Below are 15,058 nucleotides of genomic sequence, written 5' to 3'. Positions count from 1 at the left end.
AAAGTTCCAGGGAGCCAGACCTGGGGTCCTCACTGTAAGAGAAGCAAAGGGTGTTTTACCCATCTCACTGAAATAAGTCGTCAGCTTCAGTAAAACATTTACATGTGTGCTAATTTATCAAGGCGGCCCACTAGGCAAATTTTATTTCAAACCATCCAATGTATAACTTGTGAAATTGATGGTATATGTGAGTATATAAGGGTGTTGTAGGGTCAGCTCTTTCATTCACTCTTGTTGTTGATATCTGTGTTCAGTTTCTCTTGATGGTGTTTGGGGAGGTTTTTGAGGCAGTCCTTTGCTGCCTTTGGCATGGGAAACATTTTTGAGGCCCCATGATGCTCAACACGTAGTTGGGTGGGTAAAACAGGGCATACGGAACTTCTTCTTGTTAAAGTTTCTTTTTATTGGGGAGAAATCCTTTCTTAGCTGCTTTTACTACTGCTGTATAATTGGTTTAGAAGGTCACATTATTTCCCTGATGGTTGATGTCTCTTTTTTTGCAAGACAGATGAAGCACAGTGTCACGGTCCCAATAATGTAGAAATCTGGTTATTATAGGTTGAAGAGGGGGTGCCGGGATCAGCCTCTGTGCCAGAGATCTGTGCGCCCGCTCCACTACTAGCAGATTTGAGAATTGGTCTGTACCAAAAATTTCTTTCATTAGATTTTCAACATACAATTCCATCTTGCCAGTGTTAACAAATGCCGGGATTCCTGTTATCTGTAAATTGCTATGGCGAGAGCACACCTCCAGATCTTCATTCTTTGCTTGGATCACAGTTAACACATTTTCCATGTTCACACATTTCTCAAGCATTGAGTGAACATCGCCTTCTGTTGTGGAGGTGTGCTGGTCCACTGCTGTGATCTGCACTGTTTGTTTGCTGAGTTTGGTGGTCACACTGTCCATGCGCATGTTCAGGGCATCAATTTTCCCGTCAATTGATTGTAGATTTTGCTGCATGGCAAGGAGCATGTCTTCTAGGGTTGGAGGAGTTTGATTTGGCGTGTGCATATAGAGTTCAGTAGATCCCATGGAGGGGATTTTGGTTGTTTGGTGGGTTTTAAACGTGATGCGTAGTTGTGTCTTGTCTGCTTTCCCCTTTTGGAGTGCCAATAACCACACTGTGTTCACTCGCCAACTATGGGTAGGTCCCATTGATTGTTAATATAGCACTGACAGGTCCAACCCTTCCCACCAGTTTTTCAGTGTCACCATATAACACAGTATATTTCTCTGGGGTTCAGTGGTACTAGATGTTGAACTAATGTAAAGGCGGAGGGAGGGTTATAGGACACTGCTCCCAGCTAGTAGTGTAGGCTGAGTTGTCAACAGTTACACAGTCTTGCATGTGTTGTTCCCCCAGGAGACAAGTGTAGATTAACGCTTATGTTTATGAGGCGTAGCCCTCCCTCAGAGTCAGAAACATGTCTGTGTGTAGCCTAAGGTGTGTATCAGCGTGCTGACACTCTACCAAAGTTGCATTTGTGGCATCAGGTGGCAGTCTCCTCTGTGAGGGCAGGGTCATCCACCAGTGAAGCGTCTCCAGCTAGCCCTGAAAAAGGTTAGTCTATCATTACGGTAGTTGCTTGCTCCTGCTATGGGTCAGTTGATATTTAGGCCCAGCCTCACGGCTGCCACCACTTACATAAGGAAGGAATCTGGGGGGCCACAGTGCAAGTGGTTTGCTCCTATGGGTGAGCACAGAGCAGTACTTGAAGTCACCAGGTATAGCACATCTCTGAGGCCAACACCAGGGGGTGCAGCACTAGATCACTAGAACGGCATTTTGGCACAATAATAGAGTCATAAATTGAGTAGCAATGTTGAAGGTCACTTACCAGGGGCTCTCAAAAGTCATTTAGTACATGTGGCAGTGTAGGCAGTTCGTATAGCAGTAGTGGCAGTATCAAGAGGGAGAACATTCTTAATTAGTACTGGTAGCGAGCGGAGCGCCAGATGGGTCAGCTGCTAGGTAAGCCCAGTCCGGTGGTGGGCCGCATATGTATCCGAGAGAGTCCCCGCATGCTGCGTAAGTCTGGATTTGCACTCAGCAACTTAGGATCAATTTTGGGCGCATGAGTAGTAGTTTGTGAATACAACTAGGCACACCTCCATGGTTCGGGTCCTTCAGCTGCCGAATGCTGCGCTTCTGTCCCTCACTGCCTCTCAGGTGTATTCAACAAGTAAAAGCGGTCACCTTCAAAAGACGGGGGATAGCTCTGAAGTTGTCGTTTAGGTGTTGATCTGTGCTTGCTACCTCTGTGGTGCTGCAGCTGGGTAGTCTCAACCAGAGGGCCGCACTCAGCGACGCTGCACTGGATCCACAGCGAAGAACTAGCCAAGTGTCCACCTTCTCTGGTGCCCACACAAACTCCGCCCCAAACAATTATATGAGGTGGTCCGCGACCACAGGATTCCACTAGTCAGGCTCACAATTCCATTCCACCACCGAGTGTGGCCGCCCAGCCCAGCATAGCCCCTATTTTGTGTGTGTCCCCTGCACAAGCAGCCAAGCAATTGTGGTCTGTAGCGGAGTTTCCTCACAAGCTGAGGCTAAATTGGGTTCTCTCACTGTGCTTGATGATGAATTGCTCCAGCTGCTTCAGTGGATAGCAACTTGGAGTGCCGAAGTGAAAGATAGTGGGCGAAGTTCGGCTCTCATCTGGAGGAGCTGCACTACAGTGCGGCCATCTTGCTCAGGCTCTCTGGCTCCCCCCGGCATGGTATTTTGAAGTGTTAGATCTGTAAGCCTTAGGACGGTCTTTCCACTTCACCACTCTTGTTAACATTGATTGTACCATCCACTTAAATAGCCCCTTAAACATGACTCAGGTCTGCATTTGCAGCCTGTATGTGCCATTTTGAAGTGCAATTTTGACATGGCAAAATAAACCTTTGGCCAAGCCTAAACCTTCCTCTTTATTACATATATGTCACACCTACTGTAGGCCCTTGCCAGCCAGCAGGGCAGGCTGGAGTGTATTTAAAACTTTGGAAATTGACTTTTAGGTGTTACATGTCCTGGTAGTGAAAAAACTATTACATTTATTTTTCACTACTGCAAGGCATACCTCTCCCATAGGACACATTGGAGTTGCCTTATTACATTTAATAAGCTGTAACTTCCAAATGAGTACAACTCACGCATGACACAGAAACTTTCCAACATAGGACCCAAACAATGAATCATCCTTCTACCAACACTCCCTACACAGTGTAGCATGCTACTTGTTTGACCTGCTTAGGGTGACCTTTGCCCAAATATTTTGTGTCTCCTCCTTCATATCTCTGAACTTGTTTTTGTTGGCCTTAGGACTCTGAGCACTTTACCACTAATAACCTGTGCTTGAGTGCTTGTGCTCAGTCCCCTAAACATAGTTACATTGTCTTACACCCAATTGTCATTTTGAATTTAGTTACAAGTTCCTTGTAGATTGATACACCATATACTCAGGGCATATAAATAAACTACCAATGGGCCTGCAGCATGTATTGTACCTCCCATTAAGCAGCACCTTATAATTTGACCTAGGCCCACTTCTGCAGCCTGAAAACAGTTTTAAATTGCCCTGTTGACTTGGCATTAAAACCTCCTTGCCAAGGCTTAAACTATGCTTTTATTACATATAAATCACCCTTAAGGTGTTCTGGTAAGGGGTCTGGTAAAAATGTGCTTTTTACTACTGTGAGACCTAACACCCCAATATGATAACATAAGGGGTTCCTTATTGCATTTCATAAGTTGTAATTTACAATTGAGAGGTATCTCATGTTTGGTGTCTTTGGAATTGTAAAAAAAAAACCTGATTTAATGGTAAAGTTGAGTTTTTAATTACACTTTTGCAAATGCCACTCTTAGAAAGTTGACATTTTCCTACCCTTGTACCTTTTGTGCTTGTAGCCTGTCTTAGGTCACATGACTTTGCAAATGCCTCCCACAAAGTCACACAATAGAGGGGTTAGGACTAGGTGTGCCTGAATTGTGCATCTGCTGGACAAGCCCCACTTGCAACTGAATAGAGAGTGCTCTGCTTTGACATTTTCAGTGCAGCTAGTTTGGAGCAGGGGAGTCAAGAAATTCTATGCACTTCAAACCCACTGTCTAGAAGCTTCTCCCATCTTCCAAAAGGATGGCACCAGGGCAAAAAATAGGGCCTCAGAGACCAACTCTCTAGTACACTTCTGGACCTGTAGACACTCTTCCAGGAAGAAGGACTGCTTTGCTTTTGAAAGTACTGCCACTGATGGACTGCTAGACTGCTGATGTGCTGCTGCCTTGCTGAATTGCTGCCTTTCTACTCTGCTGCTCTTCTCCCTGGGGAAGGAGGACTAGACTTGCAACTTGAACCCAAGACCACCAGAATGACTCCAGAGGACTAGTTTGATGGCCTCCTGATCTGAGCCTCAGGGACACAAAACGGTCCCTTCACCTTGGACTCACACATACACCAAGCCTGGGTGGGTCCTGACTGTCCGAGTGGTGCTCCACCAGTCCTGGACCCTTGGAGGTGGTGTTGAAGGTGACCAGATAGCTAAAATCCAAAAGTGGGCACATATGAACTTTTTGACTAAAAACTGTTCTGAGTATGACGAGGAGACCGAGACAAACCTGTTTGCCTAATCGCCAGAAGTGCATCGCCAGTCAGATTGACTCTACAGCTTCTCCTGCTATGTTCTCCTGTGAAACAGCAAATCCTGTTCAACTGTCTTTCACAAAAGAGGTATCAGGCCTTATGAAACTATCTTCGACTACAGCCCAATGCCTCATTCTTCTGGACTCTCAACATAGAAATCTTCACTAAGGCTTAGACCCAAGGCTATCTGATGACAACACTCCCTCCTCAAACACCTCCTGCAGCCTTGCCCCACTGAACTTTCCCTTCTCAAAGCATTTTTCTCAATATTTTTTCTAAGTCCAACAGTAAATGCTGACTGGGTGTCAAGCACTAACCTGTTTGTCCCATGGAGGCACAATGTTGACCAAGTTGCTTATTCCCAATTCCTCCTAGACGTTACACGCCTCCCACTTAAATGCACATGATCAGCATTGGAATGACCCAGGGGGACTTGGGATGGATAAAAGGGAGAGACACTAGAGCCACAGGTCCGGATCTGAATGACTGGTGATGGTCCTTAAAGAGCTGCGATTTCCTATGATAAATTACATACTAGTCAAACAACTCATAACCATGTACATACTAGTCTCGGACTAATATGTGCTAGCTAGGTGTACCTGTTAGGTTCCCCTTTCCCGCTTTAGATGGCTCTCCCTATCTCTAGGAATTTTCAAGAAACAATGAGGATTACCTGTAATTAAATAAGAACCTCCTATAATATCTATGATTATTGCCACTGTGACCCAAGATTGATCCCACGTCACCCTAATTAATGCCTACCTAAATGTACTTGAAGTTCCGTGGATACCTTGTTTGATGAGATTGCTGAGATTTCCTAAGATGCTGGCTCACTCTACTCCACAAACATTTAAATAGGTAACAAATAAGGACAACAAATTCTCAGGTAATTAGGTTTGCAGGCATTCACGGGTTAATTTATGCACTGTATTTAGAATTCCAAGGAACACACATTCTGTGTCTTTTGATCACACTGACAACATATAGTTAATATCAAAGATTATGGTGCAAAGTTTTCATCACTCTGGAAACATAGGGTTAATGGCAAAAGATCACAGTGCAATGTTTGCACCACTTTGGGAACATATGGCTAATGTCGAAAGATCACATTGCAATGTTTGTAACACTCTGGAAACATAGGGTCAATATCAATAACACAAGCGATCGGTTTTATCACTGTTACATCACAGCGTAAGTTGAGCATAGCAATGAAAGTTTCAGGTCATACATAGAATGTTCCGTATAACCAGCACCAATCAGGCAAATGTCATATTAAACTTAGCAATAACAAACTTATTGACAGTACATCATTTTAATGATAATTGCAAAAAGAATTTCCTTTCTGCGATATATAGCAAGCAACAACGATAAGCGTTATTCTGCGACTAGCAGCGAGCATCCCAGTGACATTAAACGCCAATGATGTGCCTTTTCAGGTGCATTGTGCTCCGAAATATCCGACTTTCGAATATCAAGTTAGTAAGTGTCAAGTATTCACAGATAAATGGTTTTCGTGCATGCGGAGAACGTTACTGCCTTTTCAATAGTCAATTCTCTTGATCTCTTCAACTCCCCAGAAGTGGCATCCAGGATACAGGACTGAACGTGAAGATCAAACACGGAGAAATAGAGACTTCTTCTCTGCAGACGTTGATCTTTACAGCAACCAATTCACTCAGGCCGGGGGTGGTTTAAATATCTGCTGCATCCAGCCACACACAATCTGAGTCATAGGGATGCTGGAGGCTTAAGCAACACGCGTCCTAAACAAGCATTGGTTCCAAAAACCATTGGTCTTTGTAAACAAGCATTGGTATCTGTAAAACATTCTTCTGTTGTTACAACAACCATTGGTCCTTGCAAAGGCAGATGATTGGTTTAAGAGTTCTTTACTGGAGCACATCCAGGTTTGCAAGCCCGGCACTGGGCCCAATCCACTACTTATATCTGAACCACAATTCATCGCTGTTAACCATATTTTGTGACTTTGACCCGGTCCCGTGTGACTAGAGGTCTGCTGTTTGCACATTCATATTTCAATCACAAATTTTCACTAAAAAGTTTTTAAAAAATCATAACTCTGGTTCTACTGGTTTGATTTGTATTCCTTTAGTGCCAAATAATTCATTGAAATGTACTCTATTGTTCTGGGATTTTACTTGTGTTGTCTCTTCATTTCATTACTGTTGTGGGCTGCATAAATACTTTACACATTGCCTCTAAGCTAAGCCTAACTACTTTTTGTGCCCATGGTTAAGCACAGGTTAATTTAGAGACTTTTTGTGGGTCACCCTGCAAAGGATTCAGACTGTTGCTTGACCAGGGCTCACACCCCAGACAACCAACAACCCAATTTCTCACATTAGTATTAAGCAGTGTGGATGAGGAACAAAAAATCCCAGTTAAATAATTTGATAACAACTCAAACCTTTTTTAATTCTCCATAGTCTCCTGTTTTTGTGCCTTTTTTCTAAATGTAAGCACTCTACCCTACTCTTTTCCCATGGAGATGGATCTGATCAATGTTGACAACCACACTAGCAATGAGCTGCAAAGGTTCTGCAAGGAAAGGTGTCGGAGTGTGGACAGGAAAGCTTTCAAAGGGGACCTAGAGATAGCCTATAAAGGGGTTAAGCGGGTGCAGGCAACAACATTGGATGATGACCCTGAGTAGGACATGGACTTGAAAGAGGATGAGGAACAGGATGGAGAGTCCAACTGCCCTCCAGAGAGAAACCAGGATAACCCAGATGGGGCTGGGGGCAGTGCATCCTCCTGGGGCCTGCCACAAGAGGAGTTGGAGAACATGAGGGAGGAGAGAAAGCTGAAGCAAGAGCTGGCCAAATTAAAACAGGATATGGAGAAGGCTAAGACTGAGAGGGCATTAGTTAGAGCTAGAAGGAGCTAGAGTTAAAGGCAAGGCAACTTTCAGGACCCAACAATCATGGTGACAGCATACCAAAAACATCTGCTGGAGAGGTGAGAGTCTACCTACCACTGGAGCTGGTGCCCAACTATGTGTGGGAGATGATATAGACAAGTGGTTTGCGGCATGTGAGGTTGCTCTCAAGGTAAAGAAGGTCACAAGGTCTCCGAGGGGTACTGGGGAGAACGCTTGTGGAAACGCATGCCCACAGTGGGAGGGATACACATACAAGCAGAAAATGAGACAAGGTACGCCCCCATAAAAACAGTACTTATTGCTAACTTTGGGCTGACCCCTGAGAAGTATCATCAGAGGATCAGGGAGAGTCGGAGACTCCCTAACCAGTCCTTGGCAGAATTCTTAGATTACGCCAGCAAGGGACTGAATGGCTGGTTGAGGGGCATGCTCAATATTTGTTTTAGGAGCTGTGTCAACACCTAATGAATAACGGGCTTGCTGATCTCAGGAAGCTGGCTGAGGAAGCTGACTTCTGGGTCAGCACCAGAGAATCTAAGAAGGCATCTTTGGTCAGGGTTCCCAACAGAAGAAAGAGGGGGTGATAAAAATAAAACTAAGGAGTTTTCTCAAGGCCCCCAAAACAGATCACAGGGAAAAGGGTCCCAATCCAAATCCGACCACTTGAGGAATGCCTTCATATACAGGAATACTGGTAAGTTTCTCACTAAGTGTTAGGAGTGCTATAATCTGGGTATGTCAAGGGAGCTGCCAAGAGCTCCAAGAGTGTACCACCCCCCAGTAATTGGCAGTCACAGCGATTTGGGCAGAGATGGCCTCAGTTAGTGTGGGAGAGACAGCTGAGGTTCCCCTAGTGTTCCTGAGTAACAAGGAGATATTGTCCAAAGCCCACATTCCCTCCAATAGTTCAAAGAATAGAGAGTGGGTCACTACCAATGGGTATAGCATGGAGGCTCTGAGAGACACAAGGGTAAGTGTGACTACTGTCAGGTGTCATCAGGTGTCCTCAGAGCAGGTGATACCAAAAACATTCCACTAGGTTTTAGTAGCAGACAACTGGGAAAGCTACTAACCTGTGGCTTAAGTTGTCTTTGATTGGGAGGGTCTCTGGTCTTCAGAATGATTATGTGAGCCCTGCAATGCCCATGGAATGCTGTTGGGGAATTACATGTGGGACACTGCCTGGACGAAAGTGGAGCTCAGGTCATACCTAAAAATGTTATGGTTGTCTGAGTGCGTCTGTGTGACCACCAGGTCCATGGCTGTCCATGAGGGGAGTCAAGAAGGCCTGGAGCCTTGAAGAATGGCCCAGACAGCTGCCAGGAAAGTGAAGGGCAAAGGGAGTGGGAAACCTGCCACTGAAGAAGGTCACCCAGGAGCCTACTGATCAGGGCATTGCCTCCCTTGGCGACCTACCTGAGCTTGCAGCATGGCAAAGCAAAGGGAGGGGGCACCAGGGGAGAGATCTGCAAGGCACGTAAGGGGTGCCCAACCCTAGAAAGCCTAAGGTGGCAAGGTGAGGCCCAGGCTTCTGGTGACTGGAGATCACCTCGCATATAGGGAGAAAGACCTCATCTATAGTGAGCCTAAGGGACGACTTGTGTGTTGGTAGTCACCCAATGTTACAAGGTCTTCCTGCTGAGGCTGGCTCATGAGATAACCCTGTAATAAGGAAAAGGTTAACCCAACAAACCCTACCTGACCTGGGTAAGGAAAGAATGTACAACACATAATTGGTCACAAGGCCGGGATTAATAACTCTATTTTCTGCAAAGAGAAGTGATGAATATTCTCACCGGGAAATAATTTCTTTACAAAATGTATTCACATAAAATCAAGCAGGACGGAGAGAGAGAAAAAACTCAGAAAAACAGGGTGTCCCAACAAAAGATGGAACATCACGCCAGGAATACATTTACACAATATCAACAATTACGAAACATATGAATAAATGCAAACTAATCACAAAACATAACAAGAATACATCGTCTGGAAATTGTCCCAACTGAATTTCCTCTGTTGGAGGTGGTGGTACAATAATCACTTAAAGTTGTAATCCACTCTAAGGCGATGGTTGTTGATAGCAATACCCACGAGTGCTGGGCCCTGATAAACTTTTTCTTTGGGTTCCTTGCACTGTATGATGTAGTTCTGGAGGGTCTAATACCCTTTCTAACCATCCTCACCACAATCCAAAAGGTGTTGATGCGTTTCGCCCCTTCAGTTCTGGGCCTCAACAGGACTAGAAAGGGACAATGTTGCCTTCACTGTTCCTAGGTTTCTAGAACTTGTGACAGTCAAATGGTTCCTCGTCCGAGGAAAACTGTAAAAGTGAATTATACAAAGTCCTCCTGTTGTAGCACCCGTGTACTATTAATTAACCTGTTGAGCTTTAAGAGAACGGCCATTTATGTCCGCTTTCCCAGTAACTCTCTTTCAGCATTTCATCATCCCATAGGAGGACCTTTTTTTGTTTCTCTACTCAGGGCAAAGTGATTGTCTCATCGGTTCTCCCCAGCCACTCCAAGATGGCCAATCCTTTCTTTAGGGTTACCCCGCCCCCTACAAATTACACGACAAGCCGACTCAACAGCTTTATAAATGCGAGCTGTTTAGCTCGGCTTAGCATCTAATCCCCTGAGGATCGCCAGCCGTGAGACACCCCGCTGCCAAAGAAGGAGAGTTTCTCTACAAGTACCGGGTAGATGCTGAGCACAGACACGCTAAAGCCTTCCCTGACTCTCATTGCTCCCATGTCTTCTGTTGGTACACCTTTTGAGAGTGTGAGCATTGACATTGTAAGACTATTGGACCCCAAGACAGCCTTAGGCAACAGGTCCATCATAGTCTTATTGGATCATGCCATAGACACCCAGAGGCCATCCCTCTAAGGACTGTCACCGAATCTGCAGTAGTCAGGGCCCTGATAGGGGCTTTCCCCACAGTGGGGTTCCCAAAAGAATTGGTGTCAGGCAGGGTCACCAACTTCATTTCTGCGTACATGATGTCTATGTGGAAGGAGTGTGGGGTTACATATATGTTCTCCACACTCTACCATCAACAAACAAATGGGCTTGATGAAACATTCAATAAGACCCTTAAAGGCCTGAGCACATGAGGCAGAAGTTGGACCATAGCTGCTTTTTGCTTACAGGGAGGTGCCACAGAAGAGAGTATCCCATTTGACCATCTGTATGGCCACCCTGTAAGGGGACCTCTCAGTCTGTATGTGGTTAGCTACATGCTTGCCCTCTGGATCCAGATGGCCATGTTTAGAAAGGAGGATTCTGAGAACTTGGAAGATAGCCAAGAACTAAGTGGCTAACATGGTGGAAATCCAGCCTGGACAGAAAGTGGGGGTGATGGAGTCAGTGGAGCCCAGGCCTGCTCGACTGTGCCCTGTGTGGTGCTGGAGAAGAAGGAGAAATCCACTTACCTGGTGGATCTCAAGATGCCCAAAAAAAGGGTACTCCATCTCAACCACCTCAAACAGCACCACAGAGCTCCAAGTTCATCATGCTGCTGATGACAAATGATTGGGAAGAGTAGGAAAGTAAACCTCTCCCTGATCTCCTACCATCCTAAAAGAAGGGTGGGTCAGTGGAGGGTGTCAACCTGTTCCCTACCCAGTCCCCTGAGCAGCAGAGGTAGTGTAACCAGTTGCTGGAACAGTTTGCCTCCCCTCCTGGGCTTACACATCTGTGTACCCAATTTATTGATACTGGGGACAGCCTACCTGTTAAATATAAAATGTACAGCACAAGCCTTATAACAGAAGTCTCAAAGCTGCTGCACCTGGGGATCATTGAGCCCTCCAGTAGTACCTGGTCCAGCACAATGGTGGCATCACTCCAGAATTTTGGTTCTATGTTGACTACAGATGACTCAGCTCAGTCACAAAAACTGATGCACACCCCATTCCCTGAGCTGTTGAACTCATTGATAGGTTGGGGCTGCCAGGATCCTGAGCACTTTTGTGTTGATTTCAGGTAGTCGCAGATTGCCCTTAATGAGGGGGCTAAAGAGAGGTTAGCCTTTTCTACTCCAGAAGGCCGCTTTCAGTTTAAAGTGATGCCCTGCCACCTTCCAGAGGCTGGTGAGCCAGGCATAGTTTTGGATGGAGGCCTTCAGTGCAGTGTATTTAGATGATATGGTTGCCTTCAGCAGCAACTGGCACAACCACCTAGCTCACCTGGAGGAAGTGGTGCTTCAGGCTCTGAAACAGGCAGGCCTGACTATCATGGCCAGTTTGTGCTAGATAGTGCAGGGGTGTGTGGTGTACTTATGATACCTTGTGGGCAGCCACTCCAGACCTAGATTTAGACTAATCTGGCCTGGGAGCCCCCAAAACCTCAAACAGAAGTGAAGGCCTTCCTATGCCTCGCTGGCAATTACAAGAGGTTTGTCAAGGGCTATGCGTTACATACTTGACAGATCTGACTTCCAAGAGGCAGCCCAAGAAAGTGATTTGGACAGAAGACCATCAGAAAGCCTTTGACTCCCTAAAACAGGCCATGTGCACAGCCCCTCTATTCAAGGCCCTGACGTTTCCCAAGAGTTTATTGCCAAAAGAGATGCCTACTTCCTCATTAAAGAGCAGTGGAGTGCTATTGGGAAAGAAGCCTTTTCTGTGGCCTGGGTATTGAAGATGCTGAGGCCATACAGGTTTGGGTCTCACTTGCAGGTTAAGACAGACAACAAGCCCCTCATGTGGCTCATGCAAATGAGAGGTGAGAATCCAAAATTGTTGAGGTCGTCCATCTCCCTAGAGGGAGTTCACTTTATGGTGGAATATTTACAACTGCAGAGAACCAGAGTTCTCTGCAGTTGTAAATAAACTACACACAAAAACGACACTTGAGTTTGTGAATAGCAAAAAAATAGAAACCTTACACCAAAAGCATTAGTTTACCTTTGTAAGTAAGGACCATAGCATCCCTGAATGCCTTAGCATTCAATACAGGATCTTTTTCTGAATGAAAGGCATGAACTGTTCTTATTGCTACTATGCATTGCTAGTCTTTTATGACTGCTCAGGTTCAGTACAAACTGGACAAACAAACATGAATCTGGAGCATTATTTAGCAGCAACTAATATATTGGTTTACTGCTATGATTGGAATGATATGACCAAGGGAAATTATTCCAAAAGGGCAATCAGAGACAGCATGGAGAGTCTGTGCTAGTCTTGAAAAAGTGGAGATATTTGTTGGCATCACTGGTTTGTTGAAAATACTAAGCTGCTGCACATAATTTTAGTTTCTTTAGGTAGCTATTGCCATCAGTAGTGTTGCAGTAGCTGTGTTACTATCGCATTCATGACATAATCTGCAGACTCTACCCCTTTCTTAACAGTCTCACTGCCCTTTGCAGGTACATAAAGTGCATGGATTAGGCATACTTGTTTTTATCATTGCTTCCAGTGTAGGAATAGGAGATACTATAATAATTACTTTCTCTGCACCAACGAGCACCCTTTCAATATGGCCATGTGCACTGCAGCAAGAATATTGTCTGTGACAGTGAAGCAGGCTTCAGCTGTGGCATACAATTTTGATTTGTAAGCTATGGGAATTGTATGTCCCTTATTGTAAACTATGGATGTGTAGCCTGAGGAACTGGGAACAATTATATCAAATAAATGTATTTTCCTATCCTTAGAGTATTTGTATTTAGACCCTACTTTACTAACAAGTCACACAATGGAACATAGCAAGATATCTTTCTGAGGTGTGTTGCATGAAAGGCAGAGGGCAGGAATGCATCATACCTACTAAGATAGTGCCTATTCGTGCACACTCCCTGTGTCAGTACAGACCCCATGCTCTGCCCCTTAAACACCTTCTGGCCTGGCATTTCGGGCTGGACTTTTCTGATCAAGGCAGGGTCAAGACTGATTTGAAAATGGCTGGGTCAAAACTGACGTGATGTGGTGGGCAAACAACAATGAATTGGGATGCAGCCCAGAGTAATCACCAGTGCCTGAGATTAATTCAAGCATTCCATCCATCACTTTGTTTTTAATGCCTAAGTAACAGATATGCCCAGTTGTGTGTCTGTTATCACTATGCCAATGAAATCAAGCTGTAACTGGCTGATGAGCTCGTAATAAGGGTGAAACTGGTCCTGGGTTGATTTTTTTTGTACATGTATGACCTGCCCTGGTAGTTCAGACTGGACTGTTCCGGATGGAGCAGGGTCAATGCTTATTTGCATATGTCTGGGTCCAAACTGAGGCGGCATAGTGGGTGACAAACTATGAATTAGGATGCAGCCCAGAGGGATCGCAGGTGGCTGGTGTTAATTTGGGCATTTCACATATCACTTTGTTTCATGATGACCTAAATGTGACAGGTGTGCACAGCCATGGGTCCTGTGCTCACTGTTTCACTGGAATCAAGCTGTTTATGGCTGATGATCCCACAACATTGGCAAAACCATTCCTGGGTTGCTTGCTTTCCAGTTCATTGAAGACCTGGCCTGACAGTTCGAGCTGGACTGTTCTGTTTGGAGCAGGGTTAAGACTGATTTGGATATGATTGGGTATAAACTGAGGTAGCATGGTGGGTGAAAACTTATGGATTTTGATGCAGTTCAGAACGATAGCTAGTGGCTGGGAGTGATTCAAGCATTCCATCCATCACTTTGTTTTTTGATGCCACTACATAAAAATTGTCATGCCATTTGTGTTAGACTTATATATTGCAAACAAACAGGAAACACAGAACACAATGGGTATTGCTTACTGTGCTTTTTTGCACTATTTTCAGGACAAAATGTATCCTTATGTCAAAAGTTGATGCAATAACTCATTTTGCACTCAACATTAGAGCAAATTGGTACATATGCATTTTGTGCAATTATTCGAAATTTGGCAAAATCCTTCTGAAATGTGTAATTACGCAAAAGCAAATTATGTGAGTTTCTCAAAATGTTCACGTTCCTACAATGTAAAAGCATATTACAACATTCATGCTTACACTTTACAATTATAGAATCATGGTCCATCTCCAAAGTTCTAAGATTTGGCCCCAAAATATTCTAATTCATCAATATCCAATTTACCTCTTTCCTTCTCTAGGTCACAGGCTGATGATCCTGAGGAGAGAAAAGAAATATCAGTCTCAGTCTGTGGATGGATTTATCTATCTCATGATGAAGTTGTGAAAACTCAGAAGCACATTTCCCAAGTAACATTCTCATTAGTAGTATTCCCACTCTCCCCACTTGGGGGTGAATACTAACAGCATACACTGAACTCACACATCATATGTATTATCACCATAATCCTTCACCCACTGTTAAGAGAGAACCAGGGACAACAGACACCATACACTGAAATGTAATTCACAAGAGTAAATCACACTGCCCCCACAACAGCAAATCATGAGAATAGACTATTAGAAGTATCACCTCAGCAAATTCCTATATGTTACTGGTGTGGCAAATATTTCCCATTCAGCTGTATCCTAGACTCATGCTATACCTCAACGGATAAATCCATCAAAGTTGAAGTGT

The 15,058-nt window shown here is 44.6% G+C and overlaps 1 protein-coding gene across 1 annotated transcript in view; it reads right to left on the bottom strand.

The window, feature by feature from the left end:
• Nucleotides 1-15,058, bottom strand: part of LOC138299193 (butyrophilin subfamily 3 member A1-like) — a 798,776-nt gene that overhangs the window by 698,062 nt on the left and 85,656 nt on the right. The window contains exon 4 of the mRNA XM_069237291.1: nucleotides 14,606-14,638. Coding sequence (XP_069093392.1) covers nucleotides 14,606-14,638 — 33 coding nt within the window. The remainder of the gene's footprint in view (nucleotides 1-14,605; nucleotides 14,639-15,058) is intronic.

Source organism: Pleurodeles waltl, chromosome 6 (assembly GCF_031143425.1).
Source record: "Pleurodeles waltl isolate 20211129_DDA chromosome 6, aPleWal1.hap1.20221129, whole genome shotgun sequence".
Taxonomy (NCBI): domain Eukaryota; kingdom Metazoa; phylum Chordata; class Amphibia; order Caudata; family Salamandridae; genus Pleurodeles; species Pleurodeles waltl.
The sequence above is the reverse complement of the archived record's forward strand: the minus strand, read 5'-3'. Positions and strand labels throughout refer to the sequence as shown.